Consider the following 25,408-nt stretch of genomic DNA (forward strand, 5'->3'; position numbering starts at 1 on the left):
GCTGGCCGGCAAAGCTAGAGAATTCGCCCTGGAAATGAGATGTACATTTTGCACAGGGAGGGTAATTCACCATGGGAACACCACTCTCTGCTGTGGTGCAAGCTCCCCTAGGGCTGGGGGGCAGAGAAATGGGCATGATGCCCACCCTGTCACAGCTCTCAGCATCGCCCACAGCCCACGGCCCTCCCCATGGCCAGCAGCTCACGCCCCCCGGGTCAGGCCCTACACTCACCATGGCAGCCTGGGACTTGGGACTCCACGAGGTTTCTGTCACTACCAGCAGGGCCTGAGGAGGTTGCAGGGCACCCGTGTCTTGCAGATCCACACTGCTCAGGGCACAAGGAGGTGGCAGGGGGTGCCCATGTCTCTCCCGTGCCCAGGGCGAGGAGAGCTGCAGGGGGTGCCCGTGTCTCTCCCGTGCCCAGGGCGAGGGGAGCTGCAGGGGCTGCCCATGTCTCACCCGTGCCCAGGGCGAGGGGAGCTGCAGGGGGTGCCCGTGTCTCTCCCGTGCCCAGGGCGAGGGGAGCTGCAGGGGGTGCCCGAGTCTCCCCTGTGCCCAGGTCGAGGGGAGCTGCAGGGGGTGCCCGAGTCTCCCCTGTGCCCAGGGCGAGGGGAGCTGCAGGGGGTGCCCGAGTCTCCGCTGTGCCCAGGTCGAGGGGAGCTGCAGGGGGTGCCCGAGTCTCGCCCGTGCCCAGGGCGAGGGGAGCTGCAGGGGGTGCCCGAGTCTCCCCTGTGCCCAGGTCGAGGGGAGCTGCAGGGGGTGCCCGAGTCTCCCCTGTGCCCAGGTCGAGGGGAGCTGCAGGGGGTGCCCGAGTCTCGCCCGTGCCCAGGGCGAGGGGAGCTGCAGGGGGTGCCCGTGTCTCTCCCATGCGAGGGGAGCTGCAGGGGGTGCCCGAGTCTCCCCTGTGCCCAGGTCGAGGGGAGCTGCAGGGGGTGCCCGAGTCTCTCCCGTGCCCAGGGCGAGGGGAGCTGCAGGGGGTGCCCGAGTCTCCCCTGTGCCCAGGTCGAGGGGAGCTGCAGGGGGTGCCCGTGTCTCCCCCGTGCCCAGGGCGAGGGGAGCTGCAGGGGGTGCCCGTGTCTCTCCCATGCCCAGGGCACCAGGAGGTGGGGGGTGCCCGAGTCTCCCCTGTGCCCAGGGCGAGGGGAGCTGCAGGGGGTGCCCGTGTCTCTCCCGTGCCCGGGGCGAGGGGAGCTGCAGGGGGTGCCCGTGTCTCTCCCGTGCCCGGGGCGAGGGGAGCTGCAGGGGTGCCCGTGTCTGGCGGCCCGTGGGCGGCTCCTCCCGGGCCCCGCCGGTGCCGCAGCGCCAGGGGCGGGCGGGGGCACTGGGCATGCTCGGAGCCGCTGCGGCTGGCTCGGCCGGTGCAGCTGCCGGGCGTGCGGCGCGGAGCGGAGCGGAGCGGGCGTGGGGATCCCCGGGCTGGGCTGGGCTGCAGGGCGCTCCGGAGCCCCCCCCCCCGCGCCCCCATGTTCGCCTTCTACTCGCTGCTGGTCTACATCGTGTACGCGCTGCTGCGCCGCGGCCCGCGGCCGCTCCCCCCGCCGCAGGTAGGGGGCTGGGGGGGGGCGCTCGGGCACCGGCTGGGGGGGACCCCGCCCCCCCTCAGGCAGGGTCATGTCCTCCAGCGATCCTGAGCCGCCCCCGCTGTAGTTAACCCCGGCCAGTCTCCCCCCGCTAGCAGAGCCTGGCCCCGGGGTGCGGGACACGGGGGGGCTGCCGGTGCCACCTCTGGGGAGGGCAAAGGATGGAGTTATTCCCCCCCCCTGCAGCCCCCCGACCCTGCCCCCAGCACCCCCCGACCCTGCCCCCAGCACCCCCCGCTGTGCCCCCAGCACCTCCCCGACCCTGCCCCCAGCACCCCCCCGCTGTGCCCCCAGCACCCCCCCGACCCTGCCCGTAGCACCCAGCTGCTCTGCGTGCCCCCAGCAGCACCTGCCCCTGGCAGCTGCTCACCGTCACCGGGTGCTCTGCAGATACCTGCGCTGGGGTTCCTGGCTGTCCCCAGCCCTGGTCCTGGTGCTCCCTGCTACCCCCCTAGTCTGCAGCCCCCTGCTACCCCAGCCCTGGGCTCCCCCCCACCCCACCCCCGGAGGTCTGTTGATGCTCCTCAGTCCCAGCTTGCAGCCCCCCGAGCCTGGCCGTCCCCTGAGCAGGCTCCCCAGGTGCCAGGCCGTGGGGTGGTTTTTGTGCCGTGGTGGAGGCCAGGCTGAGCCCTCCCAGCTCACGGCAGGGATGAGAAGCTGCCACCCGCCCCGCTGGGATGGGCTGTTCCGCTCCCCTCGCACTGTTCACTTTGCTACTGACCCGGAGCAGCCGGGCCCTGTCCCCTGCCCGAGTGGGACCGCTCTGTCCTGGGCCAGGTAGTCACTCCACTCCCAGCTCCACGGCCCTTCACACTACCTGCCCCGGCTCTCTGCCCCCTGCCCCCTTGGCGTGGTCCCCGGCAGCCTGGCTCCTGAGCCGCTGCCTGCCCGGGTCGCCGCAGCAGGGAGCCGGTTCACCCGTCTCTTGTGGGGATGCTGCTCCCTGATCAGTGCAGAGATGAAAGCCCACCTGGCTGCAGAGATCCAGATTTGCTGCGGTTGTCGTGTCTGCCTGGCGGGCCGGGGAAGGGGGCTCTTCAGATTGGGGGAAACCAGGTCAGTTTTGGCACTGCCAGATCCAGCCCTGGGGAGTGATATGGGACGCTGATCGTCTGCCGGCATGGGAAGGGGTGGAGGGAGGTACCCAGTCCTAGCCATGCAGACTTGGGGGCGTCTACCCCTGACCGGATGGATCCCCATTATTCCTGGCATGCTGGTGGAGGGGGGGTACCCAGAAGTAACAGTCGATCTGTCTCCATCATTCTGTGGAGGAATTTCAAAGGCACGTGTTGCCATGGTAACTGTGCAGCCGCTCTGTCTCCGTGGCAGCAGGCGCCTTTCCCAACCAGCTCATAGCAAAGTGCATGGGGAGTCCCCCTGTCCTGGGGTCCCGAGGAGAATGTAAAAAGCAGCTCAGTCCTTCTCCCCGTGCGGGTCGGCTCCCCACTCCTGACTGCTCAGCCCACACCCTAGGTCCTCTCCCCCTCCCGGTGCACTAAGGAGCCAGCTGCCTGAGTGAGTCCACCTGCCCCTCCCCAGCCGGGCAGCCCCCGTTCTCAGGCTAGGTGGGGTCCAGGCAGCTCCCCCGCCCCCGCTCACCATGCCTTGCTGTAGAGCTGTGATCCTTTTCAGAATGGGGTTAGTGGCCCCTCCGGTCTGTCTGGGTCAGCACTCGGGACATAGGAATGGGCAGATTGAACAGGCCAGGGATCGTCTCAGTCTGTCCTGTCGGTGACAGGGACCAGCCCCAGCCGTTCCAGAGGAAGGCGCAAGCACCTGGTACTGGATGGTTATGTAGTAACCTGTCCGGGGGGGCGTCTCTTCCTAATCCCCCATCATTCAGTTAGGGACTGCTGATGCCCTGGACCAAGAGAGATTATGGGTAACCATGGCTGGGGTAATGATCCTTAGAAGGGTCTGGCCCTGTTTTGAATCCTGCGAAGCTCAATAATGTCTGGTAGCAGTGAGTTCCACAGGTTAACGACACGTGTGGGGAAAGAGGCTCTCAGCTCAGTTGTAAATGTGCTGTATTTCAATCTCACGGACAGTCCCCGGCTCCCTGTATCCTGAAGGGGGGCTAAGTGCTGCTCAGTTTGCCGTCTCTATCCCCTGGCTCAAGCTCTTGGAGGTAGCAAGAGATTCGTCCCCTGGAAAAGAAGAAGGCAGGAGTCCCAGAGCCAAAAATGGGCACCAGCCCAGAGCGGAGGGGAAAGGCATGAGGGCAGCTCAGCCCTGCTGGAGGGGGAATTGAACCTGCCGACCCAGCTGTGCACTTGGCCCATTGACGTTATCCTTGTCCAGGCTGACAGGCAAAGCCCGTGTGACATCTCTGGGATCCTGCACCCAGCGTGGTGGGGTGAGCGCTCTCGGGGGCACGTGGGGGACAGGTGCCCTCCCCCAAATGTTCTCGGTCCTGTTGACGTCCCTTCCAAGGCCGCTGCAGGACTCTGGTGTTTTCACTCCTGGGCCACTAGTGATTTCCTGCTGTTTTTTCCATCGATTCTGAGAGCCTGGGGCCCGGATCAGGGGCGGCTCCAGACCCCAGCACACCAAGCGCGTGCTTGGGGCGGCATGCCGCGGGGGGCGCTCTGCCGGTCACCGGGAGGGCGGCAGGCAGGGTCCGCTGGTCCCGCGGCTTCGATGGAGCCGCGGGACCGGCGACCGGCAGAGCGCCTCCCCCGGCATGCCGCCCTGCTTGGGGTGGCGAAATGTCTAGAGCTGGCCCGGATGGATCGTTGTGAGATCTCTGTATCTATCGCATAGGCCCTAGGGGTGCCCCGCATTAACTCTTGTTTGGGTGTTTTTCTGAAAGATCTGCTCGAGGTCAATCTTGATTTAAAAATGTCCAGGGATGGAGAACCCAGCGCAGCCCTCGGCGGCCGCTGGAGATGCCGGTGCTGAGGCTGTCCCCTGGCTGATGGATGGCCTGGATTTCCCACATCCCATGCTGGGGCCAGGTGGAATCCCTGTGCCAGTGCTAACCCTGCCCCTGTTTTAACACAGGCTTGTTATTGAGGGTTGGCTGGCAACGCACGGGCTAATCCCCAACCTGGCTGTGCATGGAGCGTGGGAAGGGATGGCAGCGCAGGCGTTGGGGTCCCTGTTCGGGATCCGGTTCCGTGACATCCTTTGCTGTGGATTCAGCACCAGTGCGTAGGTCCCTATCACTTGAGCTAAAGGAATCCCTCCGTCAGCCAACAGCAGCAGTAGGCTCTTATCCTCTGTGAGCACCAGCCCCTGGAGACATGGCCCCTGCTTCACTAGCGTGTTACGACAGCACCAGGAAAAGGAAGCGGGAGAGAGGGATGTGAGTAGGGGTGGGGGAGGGAGTGGCTTCGGGGGCAGGGGCCCGGCTTCCTAGGGCCCGCTCGGAGCAGGCACCGGAAGGCGCCGGGATTGAAGGGGTCGGTCTGTCTGCACTGAGGGGAGGGGAAGGAGCCTCCTGGTCCCAGTCGGACCCAGCGCAGAGGACAGCAGATTGGGGTTCATTCACCCCTTCCCTCGCTGGGGTGCCCCATGCTGCCCCAGCTGGGGGCACGTTTAGCCACTACCCTGACTCCCAGCGCCCGAGCTCACCCCCACGGGGTGTGGCATCCCGGTGCCCGGCTCAGCCACCCCAGCAGATGTGCAGATGGCAGCTCAAGCTGGCTCCCAGGTGCCAGGCCCTGAGGGAAGGGATCCACCCCCCAGGGGAAGGGGGGGCAGCTCTGCTGGAACCCATGGGGCATTTCCCTGCCCCCAGCTTCTGCCACCTCCCCTGGAGCCCAGTCCTGCTCCCGGTGCCCAGTCTGAACACATGGGGTGGACGATGGGAGAATTGGGGGGCCAGTAGGGCTGGGTCCAGATCCTCTCCCCGGCTCTCTGGGTGGCAGTACTGCCCCTGGATGCTACACCCCCCGCAAAGGTTTAGCTGGTGGATCAGGATAGTTATGGATTTGCTGGCCCCCTTCCCCCACTGTGCTACAGTGGGTTCCCCTGCACAGGGGAACCGCATGGGTCCTGACCGCACAGAGGGGGGGTGAGGCGTGTTTGGGTGCAGGCGTCTCTGTTGGTACCTACTGGGGCGATTTGCCCTCCTGCCCCCTGCCCAGCATGGCAGTTAGTTGGGGGGCACGAGGGGGGCTGGGTCTGTCGGCAGGGTGCAGGACCCTGGCTTTCCCTGCCCGCTTTGCCCTGGGCTCCTGTTTGGCACTGGGGGCGGCTGGGGACAGGGGTGTTGTCTGTTGGTTGAATAGACGTCGATTGTTCCAATCTCTGACCCCTCCTCAGCCCCGCTGGGCCTTGCCAGACACGTCTCCAGGGCCAGGAGCGTTGGCCGAGCCTCGTGCTCCCCTGGCAGAGAGCTTCGTGCGCCGTTCCAGGCTGGGCCCCTCTGCTGGGGCGGGATGTGCGCGCCAGGTGTGCCCGGGCTGCCTCTGGTGGCGCTTTGGCAGCTGGGGGGTCGGTTCTCTCCAAAGGGGCCTGGCAGCACGGGGCCTGACCCCTCAAGGCCGCGTGATCTCCCCTGCCAGAGGGCTGATTGGATCCATAGGGCAGTGCTGAGAGCCTGCCCCATTTCCGCCCCTTGGCATCTCGGCTCTGGCGCTCTGCCATTTCCCCGCTCGGCTCCGCTCTGCGCAGCTGCCTCCGAGGTTGGCCCGGCTGCAGCTTGAGCTGATGCTGTTTCCAGCCGGGCTGTATTGATTGTCCAGGGAGGCGTGGCTCAGGCTTTGACTTGCCGCGCTGTGGGTCTGTCTCCCTGGCTGGGGCACAGACTCCTGCAGCAGGGGGGCCAGCTGCCCGCTGTGAGGACGGGCAGCACCATCGGGTGCCCCGGCCTTGCTGAGCTCTGCCCTGTCGCCGGCCCCAGACCTGGCTCAGGCCCCCAGACCCACATGTATTGGACAGTTCCTGAGCGTGGGGCTGGGGCCTCTGTCACAGCTATTCCCTGTGGGGCTGGTGAGCTGAGCCCGCAGAGACGGCGCCTGCGTGGCCCCATCAGCATAGCCGGGCGAGGGGCTGGGCCGAACCAGAGCTGTGTGACATGAGTTAAAGAGCCGGGCTTGCCACTGGGGGCACCTGGCACCGAGGGGGAACGGGCGTGTGCCCTCGCCCTGGGGAGCGCTAGCAGGGGCAGCACCCGGGCAGGGCCGGCTCTGCCCCATTAGGAGGGTTCCCATCTTGCCAGCTCAGCACCTTGCTGTGCCCCAGCCAGGCCTCGTAGGAGGGGGTCGGGTCTTGGGGTGTGGTCAGGGCCCTGGGCACGGGGTGCCGAAGGGAGCGATCCAGGAGCGTTCCCGGTGTCTAGACAGCTTCAGCACGGAGATGGATCCGGTTCAGGGCGTCAGTTGCACCCAGCAGGGTCAGCTCTGTGCCGGGCTTGGGGGGAGCGGGGGGGGGGAGAGGGGAGCTCTATGGGGCTGTCTGTGGTGGGGGGTACTTGAGGGGGTTCTGTGAGGCTGTCTGGTGGGGGGTAATTGAGGGGGTTCTGTGGGGCTGTCTGGCGGGGGGTCATTGAGGGGGTTCTGGGAGGCTGTCTGGCAGGGGGTAATTGAGGGGGTTCTGTGAGGCTGTCTTGTGGGGGGTAATTGAGGGGGTTCTGTGAGGCTGTCTGGCGGGGGGTAATTGAGGGGGTTCTGTGAGGATGTGTGGTGGGGGTAATTGAGGGGGTTCTGTGAGGCTGTGTGGTGGGGGGTAATTGAGGGGGTTCTGTGAGGCTGTCTGGCAGGGGGGTAACTGAGGGGGTTCTGTGAGGCTGTCTGGCGGGGGGTAATTGAGGGGGTTCTGTGAGGCTGTCTGGCAGGGGGGTAATTGAGGGGGTTCTGTGGGGCTGTCTGGCGGGGGGTACTTGTGGGGGCTCTGTGGGGCTATCTGTAGCCAGAGGTGTGTGGGGGGAGACTGTCTGTGGTGGGGGAGTGCTTGAGGGGGGCTCTATGGGGCTGTCTGTGGTGGGGGGTTTCTGGGGGGATCTGTAGGGCACAGTGGTGGAGGGTGGCATGGGGGAGGCTGTCTGTGCCCAGAGAGGTTCGGGGGGGCAGCCATGGTGGGGAGTGTTCGGGGGGTGGGGAGCTCTGTGGTGCTGTTCATAAAGGGGTGGTGCCATGGGGGCTTCTGTGGGGCCATTTGTGGTGGAGGGGGGTGTCGGGGGGGGGCACTGATGTGCCGTCTGTGGCAGAGGGGAAGGTTGGTCAGGGGGCTCTGAGACACCATCTGCGGTGTGGGGTTGCTCCGGGGGGCTCTGAAGCACCATCTGTGAAGGAGGGAGTAGTTGGAGGGACTCTGAGGTGCTGTCCATGGTGACAAGGAGAGCTCTGAGGACCCATTTAGTTGGGGGGCTCTGAGGACCCCTCCGTGGCAGGGGGTAGGTTGGTCGGGGGGCTCCGAGGACCCCCCTGTGGTGGGGAGCGGGTTGGTCAGGGGACTCTGAGGACCCATCCGTGGCGGGTGGTGGGTTGGTCGGGGGGCTCCGAGGACCCATCCGGGGCAGGTTGCTCGGGGGGCTCTGAGGACCCCCCCGTGGCGGGGGGGCGGATCGGTCAGGGGGCTCTGAGGACCCATCCGTGGCGGGGGGCGGGTCGGTCTGGGGGCTCTGAGGACCCATCCGTGGCGGGAGGCGGGTCGGTCGGGGGGCTCTGAGGACCCATCCGTGGCAGGGGGGCGGGTCGGTCGGGGGGCTCTGAGGACCCGTCCGTGGCGGGGGGGCGGGTCGGTCGGGGGGCTCTGAGGACCCCCCCGTGGCGGGGGGGCGGGTCGGTCGGGGGGCTCTGAGGACCCCCCCGTGGCGGGGGGGCGGGTCGGTCGGGGGGCTCTGAGGACCCGTCCGTGGCGGGGGGGCGGGTCGGTCGGGGGGCTCTGAGGACCCGTCCGTGGCGGGGGGGCGGGTCGGTCGGGGGGCTCTGAGGCCCCCCCCGTGGCGGGGGGGCGGGTCGGTCGGGGGGCTCTGAGGACCCCCCCGTGGCGGGGGGGCGGGTCGGTCGGGGGGCTCTGAGGACCCCTCCGTGGCGGGGGGGCGGGTCGGGCGGGGGCTCTGAGGACCCCTCCGTGGCGGGGGGGCGGGTCGGTCGGGGGCTCTGAGGGCCCGTCCGTGGCGGGGGGGCGGGTCGGTCGGGGGGCTCTGAGGACCCGTCCGTGGCGGGGGGGCGGGCGGTCGGGGGCTCTGAGGACCCGTCCGTGGCGGGGGGCGGGTCGGTCGGTCGGGGGCTCTGAGGACCCGTCCGTGGCGGGGGGGCGGGTCGGTCGGGGGGCTCTGAGGACCCCTCCGTGGCGGGGGGCGGGTCGGTCGGGGGGCTCTGAGGGCCCGTCCGTGGCGGGGGAGCGGGTCGGTCGGGGGGCTCTGAGGGCCCCCCCGTGGGGGGGGGTGGGGGCGGTCGGGGGGCTAGGAGGACCCGTCCGTGGCTGGGGGGCGGGTCGGTCGGGGGGCTCTGAGGACCCGTCCGTGGCGGGGGGGGTCGGTCGGGGGGCTCTGAGGACCCGTCCGTGGCGGGGGGGCGGGTCGGTCGGGGGGCTCTGAGGACCCGTCCGTGGCGGGGAGCGGGTCGGTCGGGGGGCTCTGAGGACCCCTCCGTGGCGGGGGTGCGGGTCGGTCGGGGGGCTCGGGGGCCCCCCCCGTGGCGGGGGGCGGGGTCGGGCGGGGGGATCAGAGGACCCGTCCGTGGCTGGGGGGTGGGTCGGTCGGGGGGCTCTGAGGACCCCTCTGTGGCGGGGGGCGGGTCGGTCGGGGGGCTCTGAGGACCCCTCTGTGGCGGGGGGCGGGTCGGTCGGGGGGCTCTGAGGACCCGTCCGTGGCGGGGGGGCGGGTCGGTCGGGGGGCTCTGAGGACCCGTCCGTGGCGGGGGGGCGGGTCGGTCGGGGGGCTCTGAGGACCCCTCCGTGGCGGGGGGCGGGTCGGTCGGGGGGCTCTGAGGACCCCTCCGTGGCGGGGGGGCGGGTCGGTCGGGGGGCTCTGAGGACCCCCCCGTGGCGGGGGGCGGGTCGGTCGGGGGGCTCTGAGGACCCCCCCGTGGCGTGGGGGCGGGTCGGTTGGGGGGCTCTGAGGACCCCCCTGTGGCCTGGCCTCTGTTGCTGACAGACGTTTCCTTTCCCTCCTGCTCTCCAGGGCCCAGATGCCTTCTCCGTGGAGCCGCCCAGGCGGCGCAGGCTGTGTGAGGAGCTGTGGCCGGAGCTGCCGGAGCTGGACAGTGCGTAGCCTCCTCGCCCCTCCCCGGGCACGGCTCTGAGCCGCAGTGGCTGCTCTGGTTGGCACGTGGCCCAGCAGCGGGGGAGGGTGCTGGCTGTAGATGGGTGCATGCCGGGCTGGTGAGCTGGGACAGGTCTCCCCGTGTCCTGAAGGGGGTCAGGTGTTGGGGACGATGGATCTCACACTGGGGGGGTGCCACTGGGCTGGGGCACATCTGTCTCGACAGTGGGGGAGCCAAGGGGCGCCCTGGCGCTGCGGCTCCCCCCCCAGCGCTGTTCCCCCCTTTGCAGGCAGCTCCGAGAGCGACCGAGGCAGTGGCACGGGGGAGGAGGAGGAGGAGGAAACTGGCCCTGACAGCGGCTTTCTGGAGGATGCCACCACCCCGCTCACCGAATTCCTGGCCCTCAAGCGGGAAGCTGCCCAGGGGAAGCTCTGCCCAGTGGACACAGAGGCCTCTGGCGGGAAGGTAAATCTGGGCGCGTTCCCCATCAGAGCTGCTGCCTCCCTGTCGCCACGGCAATGAGGAGCATGAAACACAAACAGGCGTGGCCAGGTGTGACGGGTCTCGGGGTGCCCAGAGCTGGGAGGCGCCTTGGACTCTTGTGTTGGGGGAGTCTTGCTTGTGCTTAGCTGGGTGTCCACACCCTCCTGTCAGCCACCCAGGCCCTCTCCTCCAGGCAGAGCCAGCCCTTACCTTGCCTCGCAGGTTAACAGGAGCTGCCCCCAGTCCCCGAGCCCGTCGGGCCCAGCCCGGTCTCCACGGGACACTCCCGCAAGTACCAGGCCTGCTGTCCCCCAGGGACATGTACACCTGTTTGTGAGAGTCAGGATCTGCGCTTTGTGGGCTATGACAGCACTGAGGGATTTTATAGTGAAAACAAGGGTGAGATCGTTGCCAGAGAACCATGAGCTGGTGAGGGAGAATAATAGAAACGAAAGGTCACCTATAAAACAAATCATAGCACCTTTTCTGGAGCCTGCACTTCACTCAGCAGGCTAAGCTGCCGGCCAGTGAAGCGTATCTCACCCCCAAACTCCTCTGCTGAGCCTCAGCCAAGGAGGGTTCAGATCCCGTTTTCGGGACCGTAAGCCCTCAGCCCGCTTCCTTCCTAAGTGCAGGATGCGGGGTGTCGTCTCTGCCTTCTGCTCACGTCCCCAGAGTTCAGTGTCTGTTCTCAGATCAGGATAACGCAGGATAGGGGCTTCTTTTTCCTGTGTGCCGCTTTCCCGGTGACTGCACATCTCCCTGCTGGCTCTGTATGTACGTGGGTATCCGCTGTGTTAGCTTATGCTGCTCGCGTCCTGCCCGAGAGCCAGGTGAACAAAGATCCCTTGTGTGGCAGAAAACCCGCACGCTGTCATTGGACATCCACAGCCCCTTATGCAGCATCTGTGTGGACATTTCACTCTTTGGGGACCCAGAACGCACAAGCCAGCATGGGGACCTTGCTGGGACCCTCTCGCCAGTTGGTGTTATGGGATTCTTGGGTTACCCCAGGACCCAGGGCATCAGATCTGAACTGGCCACATGCCGGCCCAGCAGAGCCCAGACAGCTCCCAGGGCTCATCTGTCCCTGTCCTCCACTCTGCTCGCTTTGCTGCCCTGACCGACCTGCTGGCTATTTACCAGGCAGTCGCCAGCACTCCTGTCCCCCCGGGAGCTTGTCCAGCTCTCGACTCTCCCCGGAAGGGGGTTGCTGAGGCCTGGAGCAGAGAAGGAGGGACCCAGTCCCTGTGTCTCCTTGGTCACCGTGAGCCTCAGACCACAGAGGGGACCAATGGGGCACGTGTGGGTTTCTGGAATCCGTCAGCGGTGCCCATCCCAAGCTCCATGTCCACCTGCCTGGTCTTGGATCGTGCCCGTCACGGGGATACCGACGGGCCTGGCGCAGCCTGGCAGAGCATGGGTAGAACTGGGAGCGCTGGCCTCTGACGAGACACAGGGCAGCCATGAACCGGGCCCTAAGGGCTCCTCTGCCCCTGACGTTCCCGGTGCCGCTGTCCCGGTGCCACCTGCTAGGAGCCCAGGCTCTGGGGCGGCACTTAGCGCATGTCTGGGTGTGAGCCGGGAGGCGATTCCCAGCCCGCGTGGGCAGACGCGCTAGCTCTGGTGCTAAACACAGCAGTGTAGCTGGGGAAGCACGGGGGGGGGGCCTTGGTCTAGCTGTCAGAATACCGACCCGCCCGCCCCCCTGGGTCTGTACTCGGGTGGCTAGTCTGAGCTGCCGCCTTTCCTACCCCGGCTACGCGGGTGACCCTGGGCGAGTCCCTTCTCCCTGACTAAGTGTGCCGTGGCCAGCGCTCGGGGCCTCTGCTCTTGGTGTGTGATTGCCGATGGTGCCAGCCAGCCGCAGGGGCTGCGCAGGCTGCTGGGGGTGGGGATACCTGCCTGGGGTTTCCTCTGGCCCCTGGGCGTAGTGCCTCACCGTCGCCGATGGGGTCTCTCGGAGCCAGCCCCGCTGCACGCGTGGGGGTCCGAGGTGCAGTGGATGAAGTGACCCACTCCAGAGTCACATGGGGTCTGTGGCAGAGCATCAGGGCCGGGTCTCCTGAGTCCTTGGCCCCAACCCTACCCACTAGGCAAACCATTCCCACCCTCCACCTGTGCTAACTGCTTTGTCTTCTCTTTTCTCCTTCAAACCACCCCCCTCATCCCCCCACATCCCATGTGCTCCTGCGACCTGCTCTGTCCGCCCCTCCCTCCCCGTCCCACCATCTCACTCGGGTCTCCCTCTCCCCCTGCTCCTCCCACGGGTTCCCACGCCAGCTCCCCGACTCCCCTCTCATCTCGGTGATGTCCCACCTCCTCTCCTTCCTGGAGCACTACGGGCAGATGCAGCGGCTGCAGGAGCAAGCCGGGGAGTACCGCTCCCGCCTGTGCCGGGAGGAGAGCCGGCGCCGGAAGCAGCTGCGGACGCTGAGGAGGGCCTACAGGCAGCAGGTGCAGGACAAGCTGAGCGTCATCGAGAGCCTGGAGGGCGTCATCTGCGAGCAGCAGAACGTCATGGAGACACTGCATGGTGGGGAGTCATTCGCCCCGACTGCAGCAACGCCCACGAGCAGCAACCTGGGCTTCGGGGGTGAAATTCACAAGGCCTGGGCACCACTGGCTGGGGTCCCGCCTCCGCTGAGGCCTGGGCACCACTGGCTGGGGTCCCGCCTCCCGCCACTGGCTGGGGTCCCACCTCTGCCGAGGCCTGGGCACCACTGGCTGGCTTCCCACCTCGTCCCATAGTGCCTACGCCTTTGTCAGGCCTTGTGTGAATTTCTCCCCTCTGAAGACAACAGAGTAGAGAAGCTCCTGAGGTTGTCACTGAGAACCAGGGTGATGGGCCTGCTGCAGCGTGGAAATGCAGGAGGGTGGCTGCACTGGTGATGGGAGGGAACCTGGCTGGCAGTTGGGCATGGAGAGGGGTTGGTATGGGGGTTGGAGGGTGGAGCCCCTCACCTCTAGGATGGTGGCTGCTCAAAGCCATGCGGCCGCTGGAGGCAGAGTTTTCTGGAGGGTCTTGGCTAAGGGGCAGCGTCCAAACGAAATGGTGATGAGTGGTGGTCAGTTGGCCCCTTGTTGGCAGCCTCTGGAGAGAGGCCAAGGACTGAATGAGTCATGGAGACTGATCTGCAGGGACCACGCTCTGCTGGAGGGAGAAGAGACTTCATCTTCTGAAGTGACCGATGAACCAGTGAACCCCAGCTCACACATCCACCTGTCCATGCACCCAAAGCACTCATCCACCCAACACACCCACTGATCCAACACACCATCCACCCGTCTGCCTGTACGATCATCCATCTGCCCGTACATCCAACACACCCACCCATCCAACACAACATTCACCCACCCAAAATACCGATCCACCCTCCCATCCAACACACCTGTCCATTCATTCATTCATTCATCCAACATACCTATGCATCCACCCACCCATCCAACACACCATCCGTCTATCTATCCAACACACTCATCCATCTGCCAATCCATCCAGCACACCCTCTCATCCAACACACTCACACCCACACCTCCATCCAACACTCCATCCCTCTATCCATGCAACACAAACATCTATCTGTCAATCCATCCACACACCGTCCCATCCAACACACTTGTCCATCCATTCATCCATCCAGCACACCCACCCCTCCACCCAAAATACTCATCCACCCTCCCATCCAACACACCTGTCCATCCATTCATTCAGCACACCCATCCAACACACCCACCCAGCTGCCCAGCCATCTAACACATCCAGACATCCAACGCACCCATCCACCTGCCCATCCAACACAGCCACTCATCCAACCGTCCATCCAACACACCTACCCACACATCCATCACACCCTCCATCCATCCACCCAAAATACTCATCCACCTTTCCTTACAACACACCCATCCACCTGTCCATCCAACATAGCCACCCACCCATGTATCCACCTGTCCATGCAACACACCTACTCACACATCCATCACACACTCCATCCACCCAAAATACTCATCCACCTTCCCATCCAACACACCGGTCCATCCATTCATCCATCCAATATGTCCACACGTCCAACCAACACACCATCCATTCATCCGTCCGTCCATCCAACACACTCATACATCTGCCCAACCATCCAACACACCCAGCTATCCATTCACCCATCCAACACACCCACCCAGCTGCCCAGCTATCTAACACACCCAGTCATCCAACACACCCATCCACCTGTCCATCCAACACAGCCACTCATCTGCCTGTCCATCCAATGCACCCATGCATCCACCCGTCCATCCAATACACCTACCCACACATCCATCACACCCTCCATCCATCCACCCAAAGTACTCCATCTACCTTACCATTCAACACACTGGTCCATCCATTCATCCATCCAACATGCCCACACATCCACACGTCCAACCAACACACCGTCCATTCATCCATCCGTCTATCCAAAACACTCATCCATCTGCCCAGCCATCCAACGAACCCATGCACCCATCCAATACACCTGTCCAGTCATTCATCAATTCGACACACTCACCCACCCATCCATCCCCCTGTCTATCCTACACACCCACCCATCCACCTGTCCATCCAACACAACCACATGTCCGCTGATCCATCTAACACATCCACCCATCTGCCCAGCCATCCAACACACCCATCGACCTGTCCATCCAATACAGCCACTTGTCCATTCAACACATCCAACATACCATCTATCCATCCACCCAAAATACTCATCCATCCTCCCATCCATCCATCCATCCAACCAACACGCCCACGCATCTGCCCAACACACCATGAATTCATCCATCCATCCATCCAACGCACTCATCCATCTGTGGTTAGATGTTGATAGATATTTGGCTGCGTGTGTGTGTTCCCTCTGTGTGCCACCCCAGCCCTGTGCAGACAGCTGGCACAGCAGACCTTGAGCAAACCGCCCAATGAGCACAAGATCTGTTAGGGGATGAAGGCACCCAGCCAGGTTTATTGTCGATGAAGCACAGTACTAGTATCCTGCAGACTACTGGACCACTAATACATGTAAGCCTATAACAATGGACCAGCTCAGTGAATGGTGGGACTTTCTGTTCCTTCCTAGACCAGACAAAGATACTCCCCCTGAGGTACCATTTTATACACCGATACAAACAAGTTCCCTATTCCCCCTCTGACATAGTTAGTTATTGCCCCTGATGTGGCAAATAATCACCCATCACCTTGTACATGTTGGTTCGATCAAAACATCTCTATTACATACTACAGAAGTAGTTTCTCCTCCCTTGGTGTTCACACCTCAACTGCTAGAAGAGGGCTTCATTCTCCCTGATTGAACTAACCTCGTTATCTCTAGACTGATTCTTGCTTGCATATTTATACCTGCCTCTGGAAATTTCCATTACATGTGTCTGACGAAGTGGGTATTCACCCACAAAAGCTCATGCTCCAATACATCTGTTAGTCTATAAGGTGCCATAGGAGTCTTTGTTGTCTATTACGTACTGTCATCCTGACCTTATCTTTCAGGAGGGGTCAGTGTGTTCCTGTTATCCTTGGGGAATGTTTTTGTACCATCCTTGATATTGGGATGTTCTGGTACCACTTGATATCGGGATGTGTTTGTGTGAGTACTCTGTGACTCGCACTCCTTAGGAATGTGTATTTCTGCAATATCAGCCCTGTTCTTGGCAGATTGTGTGAGCAGGACCTGCCTCATACCAGGCCTCTGATACAAGCGCTTATGTCTCAGGCTCTCTTCCTACTACACCATCCAACACCCATCCATCCATCCAACACATTCATCCACCCAACCCATCCATCCATCCATCACACTCATCTGTCTGCCCAACAATCCAAAACAACCAACCACCCATCCAACACACTCATCCATCTGCCCAACACACTCATCCATCCATCCATCCATCTGCCCAGCCATCCAACACACCCATCCACCCATCCAACACACTCATCCACCCAACACACCCATCCATCGGCCCAACCATCCAACACACCCTCCATCCAACACACTCATCCATCTGCCCGACCATCCAACACAACCAACCACCCATCCATCTGCCCAACACACTCATCCATCCATCCATCCATCTGCCCATCCATCCAACACAGCCATCCACCCATCCAACACACTCATCCATCTGCCCAACCATCCAACACACTCATCCATCCATCCATCCATCCATCCATCCAACACACCCATCCATCCATCCATCTAACACACTTGTTCATCCATGCAACCCTCACATCCACCTGTCCATCCAACACACCATCCAGCCATCCACCCAACAAGCTCATCCATCATCCATTTGCCCATGCAATGCACCCACTCATTCATCCACCATGTCCATCCACCATCCATCCATGCAATACACTCATCCATCTACCCACCCATCCAAAATATCTGTACAATGTCCCCCCACATCCATTCCCTCCCTCTGAGCACTTACCCACCTGCCCCTCACTGAGGGGGAGGGTGATTCTGTCTCCAGGCTGATTCTGTGGTGGGCTGCATCTCCCCATCCCCCTCGTCCCTTCCCCAGATGGCCCACCTGCCCCTGCAGGAGTTCTGCGCCCACATGGATGTCCTAGGAGTGACTGCCTACGTCCCCTCCTCCCCAGGTATGAAGCCACCCTCCACTTGCCCCCTGTACCCATGTCCGCCTGTGACCCCCGTGGGCGTGCACCGGCTGGTGGAATCCATCAGTGCCCTGCAGGGGGAGAGGAACAAGCTGCTGGAGGAGATCACAGGCCTGAGGCAGCAGCTGGAAGAGGGGGAGAAGGAGAAGCAGCAGCTGGCAGGGAGCTTCGACCTGCAGGTGAGAACCAGGGGCCGGCGCTGCTGGTGGAGCCACGGCAGGTAGGGGCGCCAGCGGGAATGATGCTCTTGCTGAGGAGAGGCTGGCGGGGCCCACAGCAAAGCCCCAGAAGGGGAGAAGACCCAGAGGATGGAGACAACTCCACAGGTGGGATCTCTGCTTGCAGGACAGGGATGGATGAGCCCCTGGGGAGCTGGGGCGAGAACCCATCCCTTCAGCGCCCCTGAGCAATAGAGGAACCCTGGCTAACAGGCACCGTCCTCATCCTCACGGCGCTCTGGGCCAATGGGGGCCCTGGGCTCACACCCGCCAGCCAGCCCCTTATGCCCTGGGGCTGCCCCTGCGCCCCTACATTGGCAGTACCCCTGTCTATGGGGAGGGGGCCGTGGTGCCCAGCCCTGGGAGAGGGGGGAGCCTCACATCGGATGTGTCTTTCCCCTAGGTCCAAGAGCTGAAGCAGCAGATTGAGGAGCGAGAGGAGGAGCTGACACGGCTGCGCACGGGGATGGTGAGGAGAAGGACACTCCCACCCCACCACCGTCCCCTTTGCCGCTGTCCCCCACCCCAGCCCCGGCCCCTCTGCCTCCTCCCCTAGGCCTGTCCCTTCTGTCCCCCCACTGCATCCCCCACCCCACTCCACTCCTCCCCCCACCCCACTCCCTAGGCCTGTCCCTTCTGCTCCCACCCACTGCATCCTCCCAGCCCCACATCCCATCTGCCTCCTCCCCCCACTGCACCACCTAGGTTTGTTCCTTCTGTCCCCCCACTGCAGTCCCCCACCCCACCTTTGCCTCTGTCCCCCACCCCAGCCCCGGCCCCTCTGCCTCCTCCCCTAGGCCTGTCCCTTCTGTCCCCCCACTTCAGTCCCCCACCCCACTCCACTCCTCCCCCCACTCCACTCCCTAGGCCTGTCCCTTCTGCTCCCACCCACTGCATCCCCCCAGCCCCACATCCCATCTGCCTCCTCCCCCCACTGCACCACCTAGGTTTGTTCCTTCTGCCCCCACACTGCATCCCCCCTCCCACCCCTGTCCTCTCTGCCCTCTCCCCCCATTGCCTCCTTTACAGGCCTGGCCCCTCTCCTGCCCCCCAGGGTGGGGGGAGGAAGATGAGAGAAGCGGGGGGTGGGGCGCCCGCGGGAGAGGGAAGCTGGCAGCTGCTGTGGGGGCAGGGGGTATGTGTGCGGGTGCCAAGGCTCCTGGGGGCAGCGTGTGGGGGGGCCCAAGCTCCCTGACCCCCCTTTTCCTTCCAGGGGGTGACGGATTCGGAGAAGCGGATCCACAACCTGACGGTGGAGAACGAGGGGCTGAAGCAGAGTCTCAGCGTCACCCAGGGGCTCCTGCAGCAGCTGGCGACCGTGTCTGCCCAGCCCTCTGCCACGCTGGCCAAGGTGAGGGCCCCCCCCCTGCAGCCCCCCCCCCGTTGCTGAGCCAGCACCCGCCCAGCCGCCTGTCGCTGACCCCTAGAGCCCCCCCGTGCCCACCCCTCTGCCACGCTGGCCAAGGTGAGGGCCCCCCCCCTGCAGCCCCCCCCCCGTTGCTGAGCCAGCACCCGCCCCGCCGCCTGTCGCTGACCCCTAGAGCCCCCCCGTGCCCAGCCCTCTGCCGCTGGCCAAGGTGTGGGTGCCCCCCTGCAGCCCCCCCCCCCCGTCGCTGAGCCAGCACCTGCCCAGCCCCCCATCACTGACTCCTAGAGCCCCCCATGCCCAGCCCTCTGCCACGCTGGCCAAGGTGAGGGAGCCCCCCCTGCAGACCCCCCGTCGCTGATCCAGCACCCGCCCAGCCGCCTGTCGCTGACCCCTAGAGCCCCCCTGTGCCCAGCCCTCTGCCACGCTGGCCAAGGTGAGGGGGCCTCCATCACTGACCCATCCCCCTGCCCCCACCCAGCCCCCTGCATCACTGACCCCTAGAGCCCCCCTGTGCCCAGCCCTCTGCCGCTGGCCAAGGTGAGGGGGCCTCATCGCTGACCCAGCCCCCTGCCCCCACCCAGCCCCCATGTCACTGACCCCTAGAGCCCCCCTATGCCCAGCCCCCGCGTCACTACCACTGTGGGACGCAGGACCCTGCGCTCCAAGGACCCGCTCCAGGCTGGCGCCCCTGTGTTCACACACATGCAGTGCACCGGGAGATCAGGCCAGGTAGGTCACCGAGGAGCCTCCTGGCACATAACCACGACCTGCCCACGGCCCCTCTCCAGGAGAACGAGGGCCTGAGGTCGAGGGTGCAGCACCTGGAGACGTCCCTGCAGCAGAAGCTGGAGCAGCTGGTGCGCCTGGAGGGGCAGGTCAGCGCCCTGCAGTGGCGGAAGGAGCAGGAGGTGCACAGGCTGGACGAGCGGATCCGGGAGCTGCAGCTCACGCTGGAGACCCAGCAGAACCGGCCCCCCGACGTACAGGTGAGCCCAGCTCAGGGGCCGCAGTTTGCCTCTGTGGCCACTAGAGGGCAGAAGCATCCTCTTGCTCTCACACATGAGTGCACAGGCCTGATTCGCCCAGCAGGGGGCAGTGGCGTGTGTGCGCACACACAGGACAGTGACACACACATGCACACATGCAGTTCCCCCAGCAGGGGGCAGTGACACACACACACACACGATTCCCCCAGCAGGGGGCGCGCGTGCGTGCACACACACACACACACCAGTCTCTCTCTCTTGCTCACACACACACACACACACACACACACACACACAGGTCCGATTCCTCCAGCAGGCGGCACTGACACACACACACACCAGTCTCTCTCTCTCGCTCACACACACACACAGATCCGATTCCCCCAGCAGGGGGCAGTGACACACACACACACATATACACACACACACACACACACACACGATTCCCCCAGCAGGGGGCGTGCGCGTACGCGCGCGCACACACACACACACACACACACACACACACACGTACGTACATACGTACGTACAGGTCTGATTCCCCCAGCAGGGGGCAGTGACACACACACACACACACACACACACACACACATACACACGATTCCCCCAGCAGGGGGCGTGCGCGTGCGCGCACACACACACACACAAACACGTACGTACGTACGTACAGGTCTGATTCCCCCAGCAGGGGGCAGTGAGGTCCTCAGCCCCTCACAGCATCCGTTTCACATCTCTAGTACGTGACCCAGACGGTGGAGGTGGAGTCCCCCACGACCCTGAGGTCTCTGGTGGAGGCCGAGGAGCGGAACCGGGGGCTGCTGGAGCAGCTCTCCAGCCAGGGGGAGCGGTGCCAGCGGCTGGCCGAGCAGCTGCAAGGCTCGGAGGAGGTGACTGCCGGGCTGCGGCACAAGGTGAGCGGCAGCAGCACCATTGACAGGGTGGGCAGGATTCGAACTTGTGCCCCCGCAGGCAGAATACCGTGGCCCACGGCTCCTTGCTCCTTTGCTGAGAGACCCCTCCCTGGGGCTGGCCATTGGGCACGGGAGAGTAGCCCAGACTCCATGAAAGAGGGGGCAGGTCCCCAGGGCCCGGGCATGGCAGGTGGAGGTGGGGGACTGGAGCTGCTCCGTCCAGCCCCCAGAGCAGGCGCTCACCTGTGGAGGGACCGACCTCCCCCGTCCCTCTCCCCAGGCCATAGCCAGGAGCCCTGCCCCTCACTCATGGGACCCCTGCAGCCCCTGGGAGGGGCCGACGAGCCCTCCCTGGTGACCCAGGGGTCTCCCCGCCTGCAGATCTCTGCCTACGAGTCCGAGATCGCCAAGCTGCGGGAGGAGCTGCTGCGGGAGATCAGCCACCTGGAAGCCCAGAAGGAGGAGGCCATCAAGGAGGCCTCGGAGAGCTCGGAGCAGCACCTGGAGCAGCTCCGCGAGCAGCTGACAGGTACCGCAGGCCTGAGTGGGGGGCTGGGGAAGCGACTCCGAGAGCCCCTCGGAGGGGATCCTGAGCCGTGAGCGAACAGCACAGATCCCTGCTGGGAGCAGATCCCTGGGGAGCGGATCCCCTGCACTTGATGGGAGCAGATTCCAGCCCTGTGGAAGGGCAGGGGCGGGGGGATGGACTAGCGAGGGCCTGTTTCTGAGGGTCTCTGCTCCCCTGGCAGGTGTCCAGAGGCGCCTGGCCACGCTGCAGCCCATCCTTAAGGGCATGAAAACCAACTACTCCAGCCTGCGCAGCCAGGTGTGCGACTTCTCCGAGTTCTACGAGGCGGCCATCCGGGAGGCCAGGAGACAGGTGAGGCTGGGGGAGGCTGCTGGGGGCCAGGCCTGTCGGGGAGAAGCGGGGCTGGTCCGTGGGGAATGGAGGGGGCAGGGGAGGCCCGTCCAGGGGAAGGAGGCAGTTGCTCCTTGTCCCCCAGTCCCTGCCCCCAACACCGGCGGTGCTGGGCGCTCAGCCTGGCTCTCTGAGCGCGGCCCGGCTGGGGGCTGAGTGTCCCTGTCCCCCAGTCCCTGCCCCCAACACCGGCGGTGCTGGGCACTCAGCCTGGCTCTCTGGGTGTGGCCCGGCTGGGGGCTGAGTGTCCCTGTCCCCCAGTCCCTGCCCCCAACACCGGCGGTGCTGGGCGCTTAGCCTGGCTCTCTGGGCGCGGCCCGGCTGGGGGCTGAGTGTCCCTGTCCCCCAGTCCCTGCCCCCAACACCGGCAGTGCTGGGCGCTTAGCCTGGCTCTCTGGGCGCGGCCCGGCTGGGGGCTGAGTGTCCCTGTCCCCCAGTCCCTGCCCCCAACACCGGCAGTGCTGGGCGCTCAGCCTGGCTATCTGGGCGCGGCCCGGCTGGGGGCTGAGTGTCCCTGTCCCCCAGTCCCTGCCCCCAACACCGGCGGTGCTGGGCGCTCAGCCTGGTTCTCTGAGCGCGGCCCAGCTGGGGGCTGAGTGTCCGTGTCCCCCAGTCCCTGCCCCCAACACCGGCAGTGCTGGGCGCTTAGCCTGGCTCTCTGGGCGCGGCCCGGCTGGGGGCTGAGTGTCCCTGTCCCCCAGTCCCTGCCCCCAACACCGGCGGTGCTGGGCGCTCAGCCTGGCTCTCTGAGCGCGGCCCGGCTGGGGGCTGAGTGTCCCTGTCCCCCAGTCCCTGCCCCCAACACCGGCGGTGCTGGGCGCTCAGCCTGGCTCTCTGGGCGCGGCCCGGCTGGGGGCTGAGTGTCCCTGTCCCCCAGTCCCTGCCCCCAACACCGGCGGTGCTGGGCGCTTAGCCTGGCTCTCTGAGCGCGGCCCGGCTGGGGGCTGAGTGTCCCTGTCCCCCAGTCCCTGCCCCCAACACCGGCGGTTCTGGGCGCTCAGCCTGGCTCTCTGAGCGCGGCCCGGCTGGGGGCTGAGTGTCCCTGTCCCCCTAGATGTGCTCGGCTGTCAGTGAGGCGTCGGAGGCCAGCCGGGACCTGCTGCAGAAATACCAGCATGAGATGCTGCTGCGCAAAAAGTACCACGCCCAGCTGGTGGAGCTGAAAGGTGCGAAGGGCCGTGGCAGGGCGGCAGGGGGATGGATTCCATGTGGGGGCCACGGCCAAGGCGGGATGGGCCCCACACCCCACCCAGCAGAGGCCCCAGGGAGCCTGAAGCAGCCGGTCGCTCTCCTGGGTTGGGGACTTTCAGAGCCGAGCATGGGGGGTGTGGCAGGCGTGAAAGGGTTAACTGGCTCTCAGGTGTCACCACCTGCCTGCTGGGTCACTGAGCAGCCAATGACAGCTTGGCGCAACTACGTCTTGTGTTTCATTGGCTGAGCAGCTGTGTGGGAGGAGCCAAGACATTCCCGCTCCGCCTCCTGCTTCGGTAGTTCCCATTGAGCAGGACCAGCTGGGTTCAGACCCCATGAAAACCAGGTGTGGTCCTGGCTCCAGGCCACCAGGATCCTGTGACCCGCCCCCAGCCCACGCCCCGGGCTCGGCTACCTGCGCCGACCCCCAGAGCCCCCGGCCCACGCCTCAGGCTCGAACACCTGCGCCGACCCCCAGAGCCCCCGGCCCACGCCCCGGGCTCGGCCTCCCGCGCCGGCCCCCAGAGCCCCCGGCCCACGCCCCGGGCTCGGCCACCCGCGCCGGCCCCCAGAGCCCCCGGCCCACGCCCCGGGCTCGGCCTCCTGCGCCGGCCCCCAGAGCCCCCGGCCCACGCCCCGGGCTCGGCCTCCTGCGCCGGCCCCCAGAGCCACCGGCCCACGCCCCGGGCTCGGCCTCCTGCGCCGGCCCCCAGAGCCCCCGGCCCACGCCCCGGGCTCGGCCTCCTGCGCCGGCCCCCAGAGCCCCCGGCCCACGCCCCGGGCTCGGCCTCCTGCGCCGGCCCCCAGAGCCCCCGGCCCACGCCCCGGGCTCGGCCTCCTGCGCCGGCCCCCAGAGCCCCCGGCCCACGCCCCGGGCTCGGCCTCCTGCGCCGGCCCCCAGAGCCCCCGGCCCACGCCCCGGGCTCGGCCTCCTGCGCCGGCCCCCAGAGCCCCCGGCCCACGCCCCGGGCTCGGCCTCCTGCGCCGGCCCCCAGAGCCCCCGGCCCACGCCCCGGGCTCGGCCTCCTGCGCCGGCCCCCAGAGCCCCCGGCCCACGCCCCGGGCTCGGCCTCCTGCGCCGGCCCCCAGAGCCCCCGGCCCACGCCCCGGGCTCGGCCTCCTGCGCCGGCCCCCAGAGCCCCCGGCCCACGCCCCGGGCTCGGCCTCCTGCGCCGACCCCCAGAGCCCCCGGCCCACGCCCCGGGCTCGGCCTCCTGCGCCGACCTCCGTCCCACGCCCAGGGCTCTGGCTGCTGTGCCAGTCCCTGGAGCCCTCCCTGCCCAGGCCCACACCCGGGGGCTGAGCCACAGAAGCCTCTTTAGACATCCCTTCCAATGGGTCTGGGCTGGGACATGCCTGGAGGAGCCAGGGCTGCACCCCAGCGGTGACGGGAGCATACTCCGAGCGTGGGGGCAGGGCCCCGGAGAAGGCCATGCCCACTGGGCTGGGACCCGAGGGTCCCCCAAAGAACCAGGGCTCTTGCCATTAAGGGACTTAGCTGCGAATGGAGAGCCCGCCCCAAATACCGGGGACCCTAAAAGTGCCCTGCACCCCCTCCCAGCCAGGCTGCTGCCCTGCCTGTGGCTGCAGCCTTGGGGAGTGGGGCGGGGGGGCGGGACGTCTGCAGGCTGGTCGCTGCCTGGTCTCTAGGGCAGCTCAGGCCTTGGCACCGCTGGTGGGTCCCACCTTGCTGTGCTGCCGCTCGGGCTCAGGGCAGGGATAGGATTGACTGCGTCCCCCCCCCCCCCCGCCCCAGGCTGGCCTGGCTCGGGGACGCTCACTGTGAGGTCACACAGGGCTGGCTTTGGCCCTGCCCCTGGCTGCGGGGTGAGCCCGGCTGCGGGCGGCCCTGGGGCTGGGGGTCTCAGCCTGGCTTCTCATGGGCCAGGCAGCCGTGGGCACTGATTGGCCAGGGGCTGGCTGGGCCATGGAGACGGAGGGCCCCTGGCTGTCCCGCGCAGAGGACTCCGGTCTCCAGGGCCCGGCAGTGACCCCGCGTCTCCCCCCCAGGGAACATCCGGGTGCTCTGCCGCCTGAAGCCGGTGACGGAGGCGGACCAGCGGGAGGGGGAGGTGAGCACGGCTGTCAGCACGGAGCCCGGCAGCGACAGCAGCGTCACCGCCCGCTACAAGGGCAAGGAGAGGACCTTCGAGCTGGACAAGGTCTTCCTGCCGGAGGCCACGCAGGAGGAGGTGACCCGCTGCCCGACCCCCTGCCGCGCCCCATGCCCTCTCTGCCAGCCTGGGCACCCTGCCCCTGAACCCAGGGTGGTGCCAGCCTGAGCCGGGGGCCAGGTGCCACCCCAGCCCCTGGCAGTCAGGGCCCTGGGGGCATTCTGGCGGCAGGACTGGGTCTGAGCCACCCCCTGCCTGTGTCTCATGCCCGGTGACTCGGTGCCCTGGCTGGGCCGCCCCTCAGAACTGGCCAGGCCCACGGGCATCTTCACCTCAGAGCTGTGGCCCCCCAGGCCAGGGAGGGGGGGTCTCAAGGCAGCAGCTGCAGCCAGACACTTGCTCTCCCTTCCCCTCATTGTGCCCGTGCCAGGGGTGCTGGGCCCCTTAGCCATGTCCGTGCCAGTCTCCGCGCTGGGCTGGGAGGCGCAGGCACCGTGCCCGTGGGGCTCGGCCGAAGGGCCGTCCCCTGGCAGCTGCGGGGGCAGCAGCAGCCCAGCGATTGGGGCAGTTATGTGGGTGTGGGGATGGGCTGTGTTACCAGGAGCCCCTCCACAGAGCTGCTGTGCGGCCGGCAGGCCCCCACCGGGGAGCTGCACTGCTCGGCAGCACTTGGGAATGAGGGAGGGCAGGCCGGGGCGTGTGCCCCCCTCCAGCCCCACATCTACACTGGGATGGGATGGGGCAGTGGCTTGCCAGGGGAGCAGAGCCTGGAGCAGCCCAGAACGCTGTGGGGAGGGGAACGGAGCTGGAATGCTG

At 66.0% G+C, this 25,408-nt stretch overlaps 1 protein-coding gene across 2 annotated transcripts in view; it reads left to right on the plus strand.

Annotated features, from left to right (window-relative positions):
• Positions 1-1,420: 1,420 nt before the first annotated feature.
• The window catches only part of KIFC2 (kinesin family member C2), a 31,314-nt gene continuing 7,326 nt past the window's right edge, over positions 1,421-25,408 (plus strand). Inside the window, exons 1-13 of one of the 2 annotated variants that reach the window (XM_045006387.1) lie at positions 1,421-1,545; positions 9,656-9,737; positions 10,027-10,202; positions 12,504-12,756; positions 16,867-17,063; positions 17,506-17,571; positions 18,316-18,453; positions 19,260-19,457; positions 20,195-20,368; positions 20,750-20,897; positions 21,118-21,248; positions 22,342-22,453; positions 24,489-24,670. In XM_045006387.1, coding sequence (XP_044862322.1) covers positions 1,465-1,545; positions 9,656-9,737; positions 10,027-10,202; positions 12,504-12,756; positions 16,867-17,063; positions 17,506-17,571; positions 18,316-18,453; positions 19,260-19,457; positions 20,195-20,368; positions 20,750-20,897; positions 21,118-21,248; positions 22,342-22,453; positions 24,489-24,670 — 1,938 coding nt within the window. In that variant the 5' untranslated portion in view covers positions 1,421-1,464. Of the gene's footprint in view, positions 1,546-9,655; positions 9,738-10,026; positions 10,203-12,503; positions 12,757-16,866; positions 17,064-17,505; positions 17,572-18,315; positions 18,454-19,259; positions 19,458-20,194; positions 20,369-20,749; positions 20,898-21,117; positions 21,249-22,341; positions 22,454-24,488; positions 24,671-25,408 lie in introns of those variants that run through there. The other variant, XM_045006388.1, reaches the window with a different exon arrangement.

This window comes from Mauremys mutica, chromosome 2 (assembly GCF_020497125.1).
Source record: "Mauremys mutica isolate MM-2020 ecotype Southern chromosome 2, ASM2049712v1, whole genome shotgun sequence".
NCBI lineage: Eukaryota > Metazoa > Chordata > Testudines > Geoemydidae > Mauremys > Mauremys mutica.